Source organism: Bombus flavifrons, chromosome 10, assembly GCF_040668555.2.
Source record: "Bombus flavifrons isolate JBK064 chromosome 10, iyBomFlav1_principal, whole genome shotgun sequence".
In the NCBI taxonomy this organism is placed as follows: domain Eukaryota; kingdom Metazoa; phylum Arthropoda; class Insecta; order Hymenoptera; family Apidae; genus Bombus; species Bombus flavifrons.
This window is the reverse complement of record NC_138451.1, coordinates 994,596-1,014,477: the sequence shown is the minus strand read 5'-3', so window position 1 is coordinate 1,014,477 and position 19,882 is coordinate 994,596. Positions and strand designations below refer to the sequence as shown.

The following is a 19,882-nucleotide window of genomic DNA, read 5'->3' as shown; positions in this document are numbered from 1 at the left end:
AACAAATCGGATGATCCCGTGCGCTAGACACACCCATCGCTAGCAGTCCTCCGACACATCATCGTCACTCAACTTTACTTCTTCTGCGACATCAGGAGGGTCAAGTCAACTTCTACACCGCTAGAAAAGTCAACTACTTCTTCTACACCGCTAGAAAAGTCAACTACTTATTCTACAAAGTCAAGCAATTCGAGTCTCTCAAGTGGGTCATTACATCAACTCTAGTCAGTCTATCAAGAAGTCAACAAGTGGAATACAGTGAGTCGACAAAATCCATAATCATACACGACAACACGACTAGCGTCTCACGTCGTACGCATTCGTAGTCAGCTTCTATCAACCATTCATTTTGTATTACACCGAAGTTGTTGGATTGTGCAAATATATAATAACCTGTTAATAGCAGCGTTATCTTGAATTTAACTACCCTTATTATCCCAAAAGAAATAAGGTATCGAACGATTAGTCAATCGTAACGGGAATTTAGGATTCCCGTTGCCGGGCTTCTTCGAGATCGCGTCTCCCCGCGAACGTGCGAAAACAATTACGTTTATAATATCTGCAGTCAAATAAAGGAATGTGACTTAATATTGTCACAAAATGTATGTATCGTGTATTGCATATATCGGCATTATCATTGAGGGAAAATTGCATCTTTCATTCCAACGAAATCGGACATCCGATTTCTCCGCTATAAAATGCTCAAACGAAATCGCTTCGGTATCTCTTATTTATACTAAAATTCATTGCTTAAGATTAAGTGTATTTATGTCATACAGGTATATTCGTCTAGATATTTGCCTTTTGCAAATATTTATACCGAATACTATTATACATATTTGTCAGTACCACGAATATATTCTCAAATTTATATGTTTAAACTAATTATTAAAAAATTCATGATTATAATCGCGATGTGCAAGAAGATCTATCCTGAAATAATAAATAAAGATATGAAAAAAAATGTTACTACTCACGGGTATAAAAAATACCCGCGGCCACTATGCTCGCAAAAAATTCTACATAATACAACCAGTCACCCGTGCCGATTCGGACCTTCCATCCTACGACATGATTGAGTGACCGGAGGAACAAAAATGCATGCGACTCACCATTAGAAGCGGAGAAACGGAAAACGTTGCCATCGATACTAAACTATCTCAGCAAATATCATTTCAAAGACGAACATCAGGCAGGAACTGTTGAAATTCAATGGTGGAAATGGAGGTTGTGAAAAATCTGTTACAAAACAAAATAGGATAAATGATCGCTGATTATTTGGAAAGTTGGAGATAAAAAATGGAAATTTATTACATTTGTAACTTTAGTAGTAATAAAGATTGAAATTCTAATAAACATCCATAAATGTAAAAATTGAAACTCTAATAAAAAAGTTTAAAATCCAGAAATCAAGAATCTAATGATTTTTAAATATATTAGTCATTTGTTTTATAATTTGGTATTAAAACTTTTTTTATTTTAATAGAAGAATATTCTTAGAAAACCCCAACCTTTTTTTTTATACGTGGAGAAATCCTCATGGACACCATCCAGCTTGGAAGCGGCGGGTTAGTGTCGGACTTTACCGACTAAAACTCCACGGTGGACCATCCCACGCTCAGCTGGAATGCACGGGAACCAGAAAATTTTCGGATTACTGCCAGAGCACTCCTGCGTCTTCTCCTGTCTGAGGGAGTCGTTCCTTGATTAGTTCGGGCATTGGGAGTGACCACTCCTCTCTACGCTATCCCATGGGCCGTCGTGCAAGTCTGAGAAGGTTCAGATTCTCCTCGTCGTGTCGGCCTCTATGACCACCCAGGACGGCGTAGGGCCGTCCTTCGGCGCAGAACCCTGCAAGGGTGGTACGTTCTCACCCTCTTCCGCTCTGTTCGTTCCTTTACGAGTATTACGCTTTCGCAATATGAGCGTACTGCGAGGAGCTCTTGTCGCCCCCTCAACATCGCTTTTACAACTAACGAGGGGTCTATCTTTCGCCAATCATCAGCCGTAAAGTAAGACGTGGGGCCTCCCACGTCGGACAAAATTCTAACGTGGGCTGGACCATGTCCTCGCCCTCGCCGCAGTGATGACAGGTGCTCGTCATCTCTCTTCCGATTTTCTTCAGGTATTCCCCGAACACTCCATGTCCCGTGAGCACCTGCGTCATCCGGAAGGACAGTGGAAGCCCTCTGCGGTCTCTCCAAGCCTCCCAGTTTCGCAGTACCAATCTACCGGCTCGGTGGTCCCAGATCTGGTCTTCGATAACTAGGTGGGAGCGCCACCGCTTCCACGCCTCTCCTTTAACTTCCCCCCGAACGTCTCGGGCCGCCTGCTCGGCGGGAGGAGAGTCCCCGCCTGAGCTTCGGCTTCTCTGGTCTTCGTACACTCGTCGGGGCGCTAAAGCCTGGTGCTCGAACGGAGGAGACGCCGCCAGGACAGTCGTCGACGCATATGACATCGTCCGGCATCCGCTTACGATCCTCCTCGACGAAGCCTACTGAGCAAAAGTAGACTGTGTCAATTTGTCATCAGATCCTCTGCCCACACTAGGGTCCTGTACAAGGCCCAAGAATGGACGACTCCCACATACAGTCGGCGCACTCCGACTTCTGCCCCACCGATATTCGGCAGCAGGCCACATAGAGCGTTGGCTGTCTTCGTCATTTTGGGAACCAGGAAATTGAAGTGCAGCCCGAACGTCCAATCTCTATCGATGATGAGGTCCAAGCATTTCATCAGAGCTCCTACCTCAACCTCCTCTCCTCTTGTGTCCAAACACAGGCCGGCAAACTCGATCGCGGCATACCCCTTGCCCTGCTAGAGCAGGATGCTTGCGGCGAGTATGCCCGGTGCTGACGTCCACGTTATAGCGACTAAACCGTCCAGGTCTACGACCTAGTTAAGGGTGTCTAGAATACGATAGGGCTGGTATACGATCGCCCCAAGTTGGTCTGGCGGAGCCGCATAAATCTAGTTTACCAAGTCCATATCCATGTCCTCCCCTGAGCTATCTGCCACACTCGTCATCCCTTCCTCTTCTTGCGGTATATCTCTCGCGTTGTCACCCTACCTTCCGTCCGTAGCAGGCTCCCGAATTCGGCTCGTCTCTTTAGTTCTTGGCGGAACGCATGCCACCCCTCCCATTCTGTGGGTGGTGGGCACACCAAGCGACTCACAGAGCGGGTACATGGGCGCGCAAGCAGGGCAGCTCTTGGCCTGATGACCGATGCCTCCGCACCTGTGGCGTAACTGCTCCCGGTCTACACCCCAGTCTAAGTGCGACGCTGCCGGTGAGCGTCCTTACCTGTCTTCCTTACTGCTTCGTCGACAAGGCTGAATTTTTTTCTTGCTTTCCTGTCCCATCCAGTCCTTTACCCACCAATTTTCTTGCGCACTTTCCACACACGCAGTGGTACAACACTCCGGTCCACTTTTTGTCACCTTTCCTTATTTTCACTATAATTTAATCTACAGAGTACGGAGCGACGTAAACAAGTTCTCTCTGCATGCCGCCATCTTTTCCACTCAGAAAACCCTAACCTATGAAATTTTCAATCAAATTGTATTTCTTAATCAATAGTATTCAAAACAAAATATATAGAATACACGTAATTCAAGTAAGTTATGTAAAGTTACTTACATTCTTGGCTTTTGAGCCACCGTTGGAGCATTCCCAAAGAAGACAAAGAAGTTCAAGCTGTGATATGTCTATAACAAAACAGAAAATATCATTAATATCGTTAATACACAATAATAAGCATGGAAATTTAACAATAGTAAAGACTGAACTCTAATAAGTATATAAATTGAAACTCTAATATAAAAGTTTGACAATAAAACATTCACTGATTTTTGTTACGTATCAAACAGTTTTATTGTACTTTAATGTTAAGATTTTAAGACTTTATTTCAATTAAAAAGGACATTTACAGTTTTCTAAATTATCAATCATTTTTATTGCATAATTAACAATATTTCAAACAAAATATAATAAATAGAACAAATTGAAGTACAATATGTAAAACTACTTACATTCTTGAGCTCCTGCAGAGGCTTTGTCCTCTTGATACACTGACTCTAGTACCGAAAAAGAATGTTCAAAATAATATAAAATAAGACCACATTACCAAGACCGCTAAAATTATAACCGGCGAACAAGAGCTCTAATGTCGCGTACAAAATTGTTTGATAAAATTTTATTACTTTCACTTGTGATTATTTAATTGGATTTAATCAAAACGACCGTGATTTGGAAATATTGAAAAATACTTTTGCGGAGCAAACACTGACTCTACAAACCGCATTGCACGCTGTCACAAATATTGCTTAAAAATAGAGTTGTTTATGGGTGGGGTGGGATGGGGAGTAGAAAAGAAGCGAAATATTGTTTCGATGTTTTTCTTCTTTTCTCTATCGAACGTTTATTTAGAAATATTGCTACTTTTATTTTACATATGAAAAATATTAATTTAAAAATATAAGATATTTCTCGATATCGAACAAATGTTTACGAATACCGTGAATGCAATGCGAGCATTTGCAAGAATTATACTATGAATGTTCGTTACTAGAATGTGAGATATACACTCCACTAATACACTATAGTCGCGTGTTATAAATAATGAAAAATATTTGCAAGAATTCGAAAGTTCGCAACTAAATATACTTAAATAATACTACAGAAACGCATGCGAAATCTTGCTTTGAAGTACTTGAGTTTACTTGCGCGTCACCTTTATCAAAAAAAAATATAAGTTACAAAGTTAAACGATGGTAAAAAATATAGTAATGAATAATGCGAAAAATACACTAATGGAAGTAATAAAGAACCGACGCCACCAATAGGTTACAATACGTTACGAACCTGACGCAACGCTATCCACGTTATCGGTACGAAATGAGACGACTAAATGACTCCTTGTACCTTAGTTTCGCATAGCAACTTTCAAAGTGGTGGGAGAAGGGGGGACACATGAGCCGGTGGCACAAGCAGCTGCGCAGTTAACAATTACACGTTACTAGACAAAGTAATGTATACATCAACAAAAACATTCATCTTCTACGAAGCACTTCTTTTCGAATTACGCAGCAGGAATCTTTCGAATTGCGCAGCACGAATCTTTCTCTACATCGATATTTACAAACATCGTACAGTAATTCGTAGACCTACTGGCAACATCACAGACACATTTGTCTAACTTATTACCTTATGTAATTTCGACCAATCGCGGGGAGACGCAATCGCGAGGAGAGACGTCAACGGGAGTCGTAAATTCCCGTTAAGATTATATTAATCGATACCACGAGTTGGTCGATCCCCTGATTTCCGTTAGGATAATAGGGGTGATTAAGTTTATATAACACTGTGATTCACAGAATTATAAAAATATATATTTCCAACACTTAAACTACACTGTTGAGTAGATATAAATCGTCGATAACAACTTGTCGCACGAATATGAGATAGATATGAATAGTAGAGCAAGGCTCGTACAGTCGAATTTCGTATGTTAGTGGACGTAGCACTCGAGGATACTTAATAGACGTGAGATTTTGATGCTAGACTTCGACGTTGTAGTATGTAGAAGAAGTAAGTTGACTTGACCTAGCGGTATTGACGAAATAAGTTGACTTGACCCTCCTGATGTAGCAGGAGAAGTCTTCGATTTGACCCTCCGAGAGTCGTAGGAGAAGTCTGCGACTTGACCCTCCTAGAGTCGTAGGAGAAGACTGCGACTTGACCCTCCTAGAGTCGTAGGAGAAGAGATGAGTAGGAAGCCTCCGACCAACGTGGTTCGTGAGTGACCTTGTGCATGGGAAAACCCAGCCTGTTCTATTCGATAGATGTTCGGTTTTTCCTAATGGGTGCGTACCCGCTTTCACCGTGTTTTTAATTGCGCCTAATAAACCCAAGGACCTCTGAAAACCTGATGTGCGTCGCAAATATTTTTAGCCTTAAGAAATCTTTCAGGACAGCGGATTGAATGAAGATACATGTGTACACAATGAAAGAGAAAAGTTATGGTTGGTCTTCAGGTTTATTGAGGGTCGAAATGACGTTACGCAGGCCATCGGCTGCCCGGTCGCGAGAGCTGCAGCACCGATGTTTTAGGCGACGTAACACCTTACTTACCTTATTTTATAACCTTAATTTCGTTAAACAATGCAAGATTTAATCAACAGCATGGAGAAAATGAAAAATTACTTAAAACTACTGGTCGGCAATGACCCAATATGCAGATGAAGGGTTAAGTGCTTTTTAAGTGCGTTTTGACTTTTAATACTAATATAAAAAAAATGAAGGAGAAACGTCATTTATTACTAAGCGAATAATGTAGTAAGAGAATAATTTTCTCACGGTTGAAAATTTGAAGTCCATTGATATTTTCTCTATAACATTCTTATTATCACGCAGTATCTGAAATTTTAATCAATCCAATGATTTTCATTCTTAGAAATATCTTGAATACAGAGAATTAAGAAATGTATAGTGAAGGACGTAAATAATAAAAATTAATTATGGCAAAGGAATCAACGAAGGAAAGTTACTTTGCTAATTATTAAACGAATGAATATTCAAAATGTCGCGCAACGATTACCAAACTATTTAATAAACACTAACCTTATCAGGGCTAGCCAAATGACTGGTATAAAGATCTAATTTAAAATTTTACATTAATCGTTATTTCCTTTGTTCATCTAGCTTTATGTGAATTCTTATATTCTCCGATTAATTGATTTCTCAACATTTAAAACCAGTTATTTGACCGGGCTTGATGAGATTAGTGTCAAAAGCCAGCCTGAAATTTTCTTCAACTTCTGATCTTCGGCTGATTTTCAGTATTTTGCCTCCGACTTTTCACCAGTAATTAGATTTGACAAACGAAATGCAATGTAAGACTTGCCAACATTTGGACCATGCGGCTTCTAACTGCCGCAGCGTTAAATTCAACAATAATTATAATCTAGATGAACGTATTGACCCAGATTCCTGTACCGAAGAAAGCAAGGATAACACAAATCAACCTTGTTGCGTGTCGTGTAAAAGTTTTGATCATCCTGTTCACATCAAGATTGCTCCCAACACTTATTATTAGTGTTAAAAAGGCGATGGCAAAAGAAAATTTGGAATATTAACGAAGAGCGAAACAAATAAATACGATTCGTTCGTGAAACAAGTGACTCAAAAATTACTTGCAGTCAAATTCCATCGAATAATAAACTAGATAATTGTCCTAACCTCTGCATTCTCTTTTTTCATCGCGATATATCTGATGGCTAAATATGAACCACAACCCTAACACTGTCCTTGGAGAGACGGCTAAATACTACAATACAAAGCTCAAACTCTAAACTTATAGGGGAAATCTTCACGTTTATCTTCACAATCGCAACAGTGAACCGGCTCCTCTCACTTCACTAAATAATAGGTCAACGATCTCCTAGACGAGTCCAGTAACTCGACGGTAAGAACAGAGCATCGCTCGCAGCATTCAAGATTTCCAAACATATCCTACAGCCACGTATAGGCAATAGGAAGCTACATCTGTATATCCATTATTAAACTATGTCTTGTTGCTTGACAATGTTTCAAATCAACCAAAAAATTTAAGAGAAAACAATACTTGCCCTCCTTATAAATGAAGTATCATAATGGAACTTTCGGGCAGCCGACTATATCAGGCCAACTGACTCAGAGTTCAAAGTAATTACCCGTGCTTCCAGGTTTTTTCCTGAAACGCGACTTGGCAAGTAGATAGCTGCCATTATAAGGCATTATCTATAATAGGTTTGAACCGCGAGAAAAATTCGAAAATCCTCAAAAAACATCTCCAAAGTAACAGCCCAACAATGGAACTTACTTGGAGCAGCCTCTATTTTTGTAAACAAACAAGTGATCCGTAATGTGGCGACCTCTACTCGAGGTTGCGAGTGGAACTCGAGCATCGCGCCTGGAGACACATCGACCCGCACAGCGACATGGCGTCCAGATATGGACGAGAACCAAACTTGGCAAATAGCCATTTTGTCGGGAACTTTCGCTTAGTAAATTCCTCCTATTCCAATTTATTCCATGCTATTAATCCTTGTGATTGGAATGGACTCACTCTCCCAATCTGAAACTAACAGGGCGATAGGCCAATAACAAAAAGTGAAGAGAATAATACTCTTAACAATGCAGCTTGTTATATGGCTCTCGATAGACCGTAGTACGCTCTCAGCTCCACAGGTGTCACTCGGTACTCGAATACCTAACTGTCGTGACTAGCAATAATCCGCAGATGGTGCGGCACGTTCCGTATACTCGTATAAGACTACATATCGTAACTTGTACGTACAGCGTATTGTTGGCACCACCAATTCGCATATCGGCACCAGGCTGATGATTCTATAACCCTGCCTTGAGTAACTGGGCCCCCATACCAGGATGGCGACCGCCTGGCAGACCAGTACGCGTTCTTCACGTTGATACCGTTGGCTTTTGCGCTAAGGAGACCTACCGTGCCAAGTGAGTGCTACCCTCCACCTACGAGATCCAAAAACTCGACGCACCACCGAGCTTGCGACGCCCTTTATGCATCGTTCGACTGTGCCGAAACCAGTCGAGGCTAATGCTGTTTCACATTTTTTTTAACCATCGTACGCATCAGTAATCTACCCCGTTGAGTACACCACCATCATCACCCACTGGTTTTAATGTCAAAATCATTTACCTTATTGATGTCCAAAGTTACCGTAAATTACATAACCTTAGTCAGTACAGTGACCAAAGTAACGCTAAACAACTAACATGAGCATAAATAGAAACTCTCAGTTTTGTCAGTTACAGCCCATACCAGCACCGGCATATCGTACATTATTTAAAAGATTTCATCCTATCTTGGCAATATCAGATTCAAAAAGTTTAACGGCGGAACTTACTGCAAGGTGACTATATCTCAGCAGGTCGTTATGTGACAATAGAGGAAGCCATCACCCCAATATGGCGCCAACTGCCTGATATTGTTAACGGCACTCTCGTCCGTTCGGAAACCGAAAGACATTCATCATCTACGGAAGATAGAATTATTTGGGACTATGGTCATCCGCGACAACGAATTCTTAATCCACGAAACCAGAAGGCCTTTGGAATTGGAAGCATCTACGGAAGCTAACAAATCAAAGTAAACACTGGATTCATTTTTTACATATAGAGACAGACGATCTAGCCTTGAACAAGACTCAGATAAAGAATTAGAAACATTTAAAATGATGTCGAAAGATAAAGCATGCACTGTTAGAGACGAACTTAGACTAATTATTGAAATGTTAAACAAACAACAAGAAGAAAACTCGCTAATGCAAAGACGCATAGACACTATGACCAAACAAGCAAAAGAAGAGGGTCAACTCCTCGATAAAGAAATCGAATTGCTACGAAAAACAATTGCCGAAATCAAGTTAGGAATACAGAAGACTATTAAAGAAGCGACTAGTTGGAGTTATCAGGATAGTTTAGTTTCTAATAGTTTGAACAAAAGCTTGGAGAAAAAAGAAGTTACTGTAGAAAATGATAATGCAGTAACGAGAATAACAGCAATTGATGAAGCGAATTTAAGCCAACGTACTAGGAATAAAATATCTCGTTTACTTATAAATATGGTATCCGATAGTCCCTTATCACGTAGTCGGAGATTGAAGAGTTGTGATGAAAAAAGCAACAAGAAGAAAACAAAGGTGCTAATAATGCAAAGAGAGAAGCGAAACATAGAGGCAGACTTAGGAGATCGGGTAAAGTTGAAGTTAAAAAAAATGAAGATACGAGAAAAATCTTACAAAATGAAAGGAGTGGATTAGAAGAACAAAGAAAAATCGAAGAAAATACAAAAGAAGAAACTGCAGAGACAGAAGTCAATTCAAAAAGAATATTAGATAATAAGGGCGATTTACTTGATACCGAAAGAGCTATTGAAATTAATGATACTGTTCAAAATATTAATTTACTGAAGGTAGGAGCCACACTCAAAATGATATGGAAGATGTAGTAGAAGATTCACAAGAATTATCTAATAAAAGTAAGTTATCAAAAATAAGAATTGCACTTAACAAAATTGAAGGTACAAAAACTATTGTACAGAATAAAAAGAATTCATTAGAAGGAGAAAAAGAAGTAGGGGAAAAGAAGAAAATGTACAGACAGAAATTACTTCAAAAAATATATCAGATGATAAATGTGATTTACTTTATGAAAAAAAAAATCCACAAAGTACATTAAGAATTTATCTGTTTTAGTGAGGAGAAAGAGAAGGGATAAAGGAATTGATCAATAGACTGTGAATTTTGAAGCGTTTATGAAAAACTTACAGTTTTTAACAAAATATTCAATGTAAAGTATTTGTTATAATATTCAGATAGATAGATGAGAAAAAACTGAATTTGTATAATTATTCATAGCTTATTGATCAATCATGCGACTCATTCAGGATATTAAAGGTAACTCGAGTTGTAGTAAATGCGACAATTTATTAAAAATGGTATATCTGATGTACGATACATTTGTACATGTTAAATTATTTAAATAAGTATAAAAATCACGCGAAAAAATCTACTGAAAATAATGTTGAAGTAGTTAATAATAATAAATCATATAGTGAAACACAAAGCTTAAATCAAGATCTTAAGTTAAAAAAAAAAAAGGAAAAAAAAGAAAAAAAGGATAGTACTAGAAAACAATGTTTTATTAAAATTAATAAAATGGACGATATTTCTCCTTTGATGAAATGTTATGATGCTACAGCTGAAGATGGGGAAGTAGCTAAAATTGTTTCAAATGATTGTGATAACGACAATATCAAAGTCCCTAAAGATAATATTAAGGAATTTGAGGAAACCAATAAAATCATTACTAGTGAATCAAAGATTTCAACTCCTATTATTGAAAATAATTTATGAAGTGCAGAAAAGTAAATGATGGATCAGTGTTTAAATACCTGCTTCAGTTATCATCACCTAAAGGTAATATCAAACGACAGATAAGATTAAAAAAAAAACCTACTCAGCACAAGGACGTGCAGCTCATATGTTAGAGTTAGTGACAAAACAAACAAGAATGGAAGGTGAAGACTATGTAATAAATTTAGATGAAGAACATACGGTTAAAAGAGTAAAATCTAAAGATACGGTCAATGATATGTTGCTGAAAAAAAAGGGAAAAAAAGAAAGAAGTTGATAAAATAACAGCAACATGTAGCAGCAGGCGAGAGAAAATAAGCCAAATTTCTGAAAAAGAAACGATGCTCAAGAACTCGAAATTTCTCGAGTGGATATGCTAAACAACAAATTTAATGAACAGTTGAAGGAACGTGAAACAGCAATAGAAGACTCAAATCAAATGTTAGAGCATCAATCGGAAATTCATAAAGTTACCTTAAATGAAGCAAGTTTTAAAATAGGAGAAATCTTTGATAAAATTAAATGTTTTTAAGAAAAGGATAGCCAGATACCGAAACGTAATGAATTACTCGAAGAAGAACAGAATAAATGGAGAAGTTTAGAGAAAACGAATACAGAAAAACTTGAAGAAGGAAAATCCCGTCAAGAAACAGCTGAAGACGAAGCGAAAAAGCTTTCCAAATATAACGAGCGACTTCTGAAAGATTATCAGGAAATCCATAAAAAAAGAAATACGCTGAGGTTGTTCATCATAATCACAGGCAAAGAATTAAACATGTACCTCAACTGAAAGATAAAATCTATCTACTCGAACAGGATTTATATGCGAAGAACATAAGAACACAATATATAGAACAACAGCACAAGATGATAGAAAAAGTGAGAGCAGAAGGATAACGTGCGTATAGTAAAGGAAAAGAGAACACATAATGTATCTCCACCAGGGGCGCATAATCCAAAATTAGATAGTAAGATAAAAGGTTTTGTTACTGAAAAGTTAAAGAGATTTCATGACAACAAAAGCATTGCCAGTGCAGAGTGCAGTGTATCAATGTGCACTGAAAATGCAAGCAATGTGACGACTACTTTTAGAACACCACAAACACCACGAAATCACAATCAAGACCAAACAAGATCAAGTTCAAAAGTGAAGTCACGTGGGCTTATTACTGCTAGCGACCAAAAATTGAATTACGATCCCGAGCATCAACTCGCTGATATTCAAGTAGAATGTTCCAACAAAGACAGGACGACACAAGAGCTCGAGAAGCACATAGAGGACATGAAGGAGGAAGTGCAAAAATTAGAATTGCAACTCAACGAGTTACATAAAAAGAAAACAGAAGTAAAGGCGCGACACCGAAAGGACATAGAAATAAAGTGAAGTGCCTCCATTCTCAGCTTTTGGAAGTTTCAGAGAAGAACGAACGCGAAATTAAAGCAAGAAAAGGCTATGAAAGGCGATCTTAGAAATCGTATCGCGGATTACTCGAAAAGAATAGTAGCGCTTGAATCTGAATTGGCAGATAAAAAAACACACACACACACACACACACAAACGTGAAAAGAGTCCAATCTTTTGAAATACAAATTGAAGAACTAACAATAAAATTAGAAAAAATAACATAAGTCACAAATATGAAGTTGACTTGCTGGAACAAGAAAAGGCCAAACATAATTCATGTGTTAGTAATTTAATGGAGGAACGTGATAAGCTGGAGCTAAAGTTGCAAAAGCGACAAAATGTAGGTCTTGAACTACAAGGACAAATAATCTTCCCTTCAATGTGAACTAGACAAACTAAAGGGTGAATATAAAAAAGTTGTTGAAAATGTTTTGGAAAAAGTGGGTGATCTTAAAGATAAATATGAAGAAGAAACTAATAAATCGAAACTCGATTTTGAAAAAAGAAAAAAATGATCCTTGTCAATTAAAAGGAATTTGAAATATTACGTAGGAAAACGTTCAAAAACTTTCCAAAGATGTTAATAATCGCTTACGCGAGGCGCACCAAGAATTAGAAGATTCACATAGAAAACACACTCTTATCCTGAAAAAAGAAAAAAAAGAAAAAACATCAGGAAGAATTAGGTGATATAATAAAACTTCATGATGAAAAAAAGATATAAACTGATACAGCATTGTTGTTCTGTAGAATGTCAAACTGCCATAAAGGCTTACATTGATGGAAAAGTGTAGTAAATATTTAAATGGACAATCGATGACTTCTTAAGTAATTGTAACAATCCTGATGTTTTACCATGGAACAATTAGATGAAGTGCACAGTAACATTAATAAAGTAAATAGAATCATCGATAAAAGTAGATGGATCTTCTTCATTAATATCAAAATCAACGACTGATATTGTAAAGAATGTGAAGGATATTCCAAAAAAAAAAAGAAAGGAATCAAGAAAATAAGTCAGAGGAATGTACAGATAATATAATTCAAGATGTTTTAGTAGTAAATAAATGTGATGTAACAGATTTAAATAAAAAAAAATTTTTTTTTTGGAAGTAAAGAAAGTAGTGAGACAGAGATCATAAGGAACACTGCGATTAATGAAGTAGAACAAGAAATAATAAATAAGAACACACAAATTGATGATCAATGTCAAGAAGTTTCTGAAAATCATAGCCAGAAAGACAATAAGGAAGTACTAAATCATACAAAGACAGGAAACGATTCTATAACCCCTATTATATCAGGAGTAATTAATGGTCTAGAAACTGCAGATGACATTGATATTAAAGAAAAGAATGCAAGTATTAAAGAAGGCACTGATATTAAAGAAGAGGCCAATGGAAGAGTGTAGAAATACTGATGCAAAATATAATGTAGAACAAGAAACAACAAATGGAAATGGCAAGACTGAATCTTTTGATAGTTCACATAAAATTAATGTAGAAAAAAAATTATTCATAATAAAATTGTCGTATATATTGCTAATACAGAAGGAAGGAATAAATCTATAAGTGAAGCAGATAAAATGCGCATAATTAACAAAAGAATTGTAATTCAGGATATCTTTGATGATTGGGGGGTTTAAAATGAAGAAGATGATAGTAACTCGGTATCTAAAGCTCCAGATACTGTGGAAATTGAATTGAAAAATTTACTAAATGACACAAAAACACAAACTATAGAAGAAAGCACAGTTGTGCTGGTTGAAGAAGAAATTACATACATTGAAAAAGAACCAGTTGTAGATGCTGGAAAGGCTGTAGAAGTTGCTAAACAAAACAAAGAAATGCAAGTATCAAAGGAGCAACTAGATAACAATCAAACTATAAAGAAACAACAAAATACTATAAAATCATTACTCAAATACCAACTAACTCATTCTATATCACAGGCTGTTGGGAAGTCTACAAAGGATTCAACACATGATACTGCGGCATTTAGTCAAACTTCGCATATTATCCCTATTAATCGTGATCGAAATTTAACCAGCCAACCTTCACAGGTTGGAATAGCAAAAGCATAATATACCACGACGAAGAAGAACAAGTACGAGTCGAGTCAGTCAGAGTCCAATTCCATCGCTCCGTAATCACATCTCAGCCTACATCAGTGATAAGACATCGACCGCAACCCTTCGGGCTCCTTTGGACACATCACCACCTTATCATTATAGCCTACACCAAGGCTGTGACGCGCCTTAGTCCACATCAGAGATTGGATATCGACCCCCGATCTTCGGACACTTTTCCACATCATAACCTACACCTAGCCCCTCAACATCCTAAAACCAAAACGTATATAAACCGAGACTTCACCCAGTTCGGGCAGTTCTTGTTCTTGTCCTAGTCGCTGTTCTCGTACAACGCCTTTTCTCGGGTTCAGTGTTATTCTTGTAAGAGCTAAAATTTATAATAAAGTTTGATAAAAGAAAATTTATAGTTGGGTTACGACTCAGCCTCTTTTTTCTTACAAATCAAGTATCAATTTTACGTGACACGTACTTCGTTACTTTTACTCGCATGTAAAACACCTACAACTATATTTTTTGTTGAATCAATAAATAAAAGCGTTCCCCAGCGCACGTACAAGACTAGATCTTAAAATATAAGAGTCGACGTAAGAATAAGACTAGGAAAGTTGGAAATGAAAATAATTCGCCGAAACGGCAAAAAGAGAATACCTGACACAAAAATAACGATACGGTAAATCAGCGTCCCGTTTTAATTTTCATCGATCAGTCGTCCAGCAAATGAGATCTGTCAAGCAGCGACGGCAACAAGGTAGCAGAGAAGAAATATTATTGAGTTAACGCGCGAAGTGGTTGCAGGAACGGCTGACGGGTGCGAGAGTGTAATGCACTTACGTCACGCGAATTTCAGACAAAACAACCGGTGGTGTAACGAAAATTTAGCGTCGCAACCGAACATTCTAAATATAAAATGGATGGCTGTTGACCGAGAGAAAAATGCTCGACGATACGGTGCCGCTGTTTGTTCTTTTACAAGATTGAACGTCCACGGTCGACCCATTTACCAGACCCTTCTCGTGTCACGAAGAGACGAAATCACCAGTGCTATTTAATCGTGCGAATTATATCACGCGTATCACGCGAATTATTACACAACAGTGATAATAAGTCAAATCTAATAAAATTTACTTCTCATCAAAAAGTCGTACCAAAACAATTATTTATTAATTGTTCTATTTATTAATTCTTAAGAAGATACATATAAATAAGAAAAAGTGGTAAAATTTGATTGGTATAATAAAAATAATATATGCCTATGATCATTCTAAAATATAAAAAGTGTAGTCTTACGTTCATTGATATATTAAGAACACATACCTATTTTAATGATAGTTACAATGTAACGTCATTTCTATATTTATATGCAGGGTATGACAAGTATTTTTGCTCTAGGGCACAATTTGAAATCAACAACATTCAGTTTAACAAATTATACCTTTCATTCGTTCTCCATCATGAAATAATGCGGTGGTGTCTTCCATATTGCACTGGACGTGCGTTGTAATCTACTCCTATCTATATTTTGAAACATTTCAGTTAAATCTGGTGTGCACTTTCTGCTATCAAAGAATTTATAGACTGCTTTCTCCGGAATGTATCGTTGCATCGCAAGTTGATTTTCACGCATGTGCGCTAAAATTGATAAAAATTCGAGTACTCTATGCATTCTAATGTTTATTAACTCATTTAGTAAAACAATACTTACATTGTGCCCAATGAGGAATTGTATGCTTTGGTCTAGATTCATCACCTGATTCATCGTCGTCAAGTTCACCATCCAAAACGTAAGTGGTTGGACCTTGCTGTTTGGAGCCATATTGTGGCTAAAATATTGAATGAGTAATGTGCTTTTATAACAGAAGAATACTTTGATATTGTTTATAATGTTACCTGTGATGTAATCATCTGATGCTTAGTTTTCATTACTTCACCTGCAGCTTGTCGTTGAGCTCTTAATTCGGCTTCTTTTCGTCTTTCAGCTTTCGCTTTTAAACGTTGTAAACGCTGTTGCTCTTCTTGTTTTCTTCTTTCATCGACATCCTTATTCTCTTTTGGTAATAGAATTTTTTTGGCTTTTGCAACCGACTTTCGTGCTAATTTATGAGCAATCGCTTTTTCTGCAATGTTTGCATTTTCCGAAGCTTCTGTTTGTGCAGCAGAACTAGTGTTTTGTTCTCGTGTTTTTGTTCGAGTTATTCTAGTTGGTGCATGAATATCAACAGCAAGTTTTGGAGTGTTCACGTCTGCCTGTTCAAATGCCTCAATTCTTTTTTTTTTTTACGGATACCTTGATATATGGATCGAATAGAGCATTCGATTTATACGTGTTTCTTATTTCCTGGAATCCTGTAATTGTATTCTTTTCCTTCGAAAATGGTTTTGTTGGAGTATTAAGTATTGCATCTTCGCTCGATGTCATAGATCTGTTCTGCCGCTTTTGTCGTTTTTTCATTTCTTGTTTCTTAATATTTGCTTTAGACTTTTTCATTTCAGGGGATGACTCATCTTCCGTGAGTAATTCATCAAACTCTTTGTTTGTCATCGCTTCTTTTAGCTGCTGCATCTTCTCCTGGAAAGTTATTGACGACCGTGGTGTAAATTTAGGTTCAAAATTTTTTCCTGTACTACTAGCCAAGTTTTTATTAATTACTACAGTTTCGTTTAATTTTATTGGTGATCTAGGTTCTAAAGATCTAGGATTGGTGGAAGGTTCTAAAATTACGGTAGCGTTCATCATCTTCTGCGTATAAGTAGAATTGATGTCCATCGTGGAATTCATAAGAGGAGTATATATCTCAAGTGCATCCTCGTACATTGAAAGTTCTTCAATATCATTTCCTGTTGGTGCAATTACTGTATCATCAATAATATTAGAACATTTACCCTCCGTGTTTTCACTCTGTGAAAAAGTTCTCTTTATATTACTATTTCTTGTTGTCATTGAAGACTTTAATGGTTCAATCTTTTCTGGCTGTATTGCATCTTCTTTTATAAAAAGATGATCCTGTGAATGTATCTGTGAAGTACCAGCGACTCTTCTTGAAATTGTTTCGCTTAAAACATTCTTTTCTGTTTTACTATGTTTTGTAGGGCCTTGTGTGTTTTTTTCATCTGAACTACTTCTAGCACTTTCCTTTTTTTTAGATCGGCTTCCACGTTTCCTCTAAAAATTTAGAATATATTTAACAACGTTATAATAGTAATAATATACACAATGTACAATTTAAGCAATTAGATTTCAACATATTAATTAACCTATATCAAGCATTATTAGGTACTATATATAAAGGTTAGAATTGATTAGTAACATAAGATTTGGGGTAAGATTAAACGTATTAAATTTCATCATAATATGATACAAACACTTACATTGCTGTCATCGTCAAGAAATAACGGCCTTCGTAATTTTGCAACAAGTGACATTGACTGCTGCTTTTTAATATTAATTGCAGCTTTCCTTGAAGCCTCTCCTTTTGTTCGGCCAATTGTTTCTATCACATCCCCAGTTTTTATATCTTTATTTTCTGTTTTATCATGTATTGCAGTAGAACCTGATACTGTATTATCAATATTGATAATATCATTTTCTGGGATAGTCTTTATACTGTGATAACCTTTTTTCTTCAAAACTTTTGGCGTCCTTGTAGTTGAAGGGCCAGAGGCTGTTTGTGGTATTTTAACAATTAAACTATGTAAATAATCCACAGTATCTTCAAACTGGTCGTTAATAAATTTTTTAACATCCAAGCAATAATAATGTATATTCAATATATCTTTGGTAATCATTGCTTTAATCCGATCCTTTGATCTATTACCCATATTTAAAATCTACAAATAGATTCTTTATAAGTATTTAATATATACATTAAACTATACTTTTAATTTTTAATAATACATACCATAATTTAATCATGTGGTTGAAATTATGACATATATAACAATTAATACAAACACATTGTGTTTACTTCTATTAACTTAGAAGCATACGTAAATTATTTAAAAAAAAAAAATATTTATATGAAACAATAATAAAATAATGAAGTAACGTTGAGGATAGAATCTAGTTTAATTATACATATATACCCATTTAACAATTCCGTTCTTATCAATTTTATTAAATTTACAGTGAAGTTTACAAATACACTAATGTCAATGAATATTAACGTATATGTTTATTATTACACTAAATAAAAATGAAAGTACTGTAATGTGAAATACAATATACTTTAATGGAAATAAAATAAGTAAATAGCGAAGTATTTATTAATATTATTATATAGTATTATATTATATTATTATGATATTTATTAATATTTACTTACCTTTTACGTTTGCATAAAAACTACAAAGTTGTAAATATAAACTTTTATAACAGAGATAAAACAAGTCACAGAAATTAGTGCCTTTTAATGGCAAAATGTGTTAAAGGAAGGGACACGATAATCTTCTTTTTGTGTCACAAGCGGAACTGTGCCAGTTTTGACCCTTGAAAGTACATGTAGCGGTACATGAGCTAGAGGACAATTCAAATCATGTTGTTGTTTTTTGCCTCGGAGTATCAATATCGTTAGGACATACATAATGTAATAATACATAAACTTCGGGCAAAACAATGTCGCCGCTTCGTGCTACCGTCGAATGAAGACGAATTTGAATTTTCCGACTCTCCCCCGACCAGTTGATACTATACCAGTTTAAGCGGATGCAATCGTAAAGAGTTCAGTTATCGATCATGTAGTGGATCGTGTGAGGATCAATAATTTAAAATACGACAAATTGCTGCTGCAACCCGCCAAATATATTTAGAATAAATAAAATAAATAAGAATAAATATAAATACCGTTAAGAGAAGCTAGTACAAATGTATTCGCAAAGTTAGAATATGATCGACTCGGATAATAACTCGTAGATATTAATCTCTAAATCGTGTTACTCGGTATATACTGAGTCGCCCGCGATCGCATCCGTTTATTTATACTGGTCGGGGGGGAGTCAGAAAATTTGAATTCATCTTAGATCGACGGTTGCCCATAACGGTGACTTTGTTTTATCGGGAGTTTACCTATCTATATGTTTTGTGCGTCAAGGCAGTGTCCGTATTCCGAGGCACGACAACAACATGAGTCGCTCTCGATCCGCCTCGTCCTATGATTCATGTGCCGCTACATCACTCTCCTACCTGTGATAACATTAGGTCGTATTCGTGAAAAAATTATTTACGCTATTCTCTTGGTCGTCGCTATTTTAAAAGTTGAACGTATACAATATATCCTGTGTCCGACAATTTACGGCTCAAATTACGTCGAGGATAGCCTTCGTTCAGAAAGTAAGGGAAATTGGCGTTGCTGCTAATTGGTCAATTTCCATATCGGCGGTTAGAAAAAGATGCTAGCTACCCTCGACGAAAAGTTGCTGGTGTGAGACGTCGTTCGTTGAAAATAGGTCTCCTCTATCTT

The 19,882-nt window shown here is 36.7% G+C and overlaps 1 protein-coding gene, 2 long non-coding RNA genes and 1 pseudogene across 6 annotated transcripts in view; 2 read left to right on the top strand and 2 right to left on the bottom strand.

Annotated features, from left to right (window-relative positions):
• The window catches only part of LOC138183817 (uncharacterized), a 97,943-nt gene extending 92,752 nt beyond the window's left edge, over positions 1-5,191 (bottom strand). For 2 of the 4 annotated variants that reach the window (XR_011174167.1, XR_011174168.1), the window contains exons 1-3: positions 4,033-5,191; positions 3,641-3,708; positions 1,113-1,239 (exon numbers count right to left, since the gene is read on the bottom strand). This is a non-coding gene — a long non-coding RNA (uncharacterized LOC138183817). Of the gene's footprint in view, positions 1-649; positions 1,240-3,640; positions 3,709-4,032 lie in introns of those variants that run through there. The other 2 variants (XR_011174166.1, XR_011174169.1) reach the window with 2 other exon arrangements.
• Positions 5,192-10,294: 5,103 nt separating this feature from the next.
• Positions 10,295-11,664, top strand: LOC138183829 (uncharacterized). Its single transcript, XR_011174185.1, has 2 exons — positions 10,295-10,699; positions 11,203-11,664. It is a non-coding gene; the product is annotated as an uncharacterized LOC138183829 (long non-coding RNA).
• A 135-nt stretch (positions 11,665-11,799) lies between these two features.
• LOC138184348 (chromosome partition protein Smc-like) lies at positions 11,800-13,061 on the top strand (annotated as a pseudogene).
• Positions 13,062-16,686: 3,625 nt separating this feature from the next.
• LOC138184347 (uncharacterized) lies at positions 16,687-18,286 on the bottom strand. The gene is made up of 3 exons (XM_069122233.1): positions 17,796-18,286; positions 17,468-17,589; positions 16,687-17,416 (listed from the first exon to the last, which is right to left on the bottom strand). Exons 1-3 carry the CDS (start codon positions 18,243-18,245, stop codon positions 16,687-16,689), a joined length of 1,302 nt encoding a protein of 433 aa, XP_068978334.1. The 5' UTR covers positions 18,246-18,286.
• Positions 18,287-19,882: the final 1,596 nt, after the last annotated feature.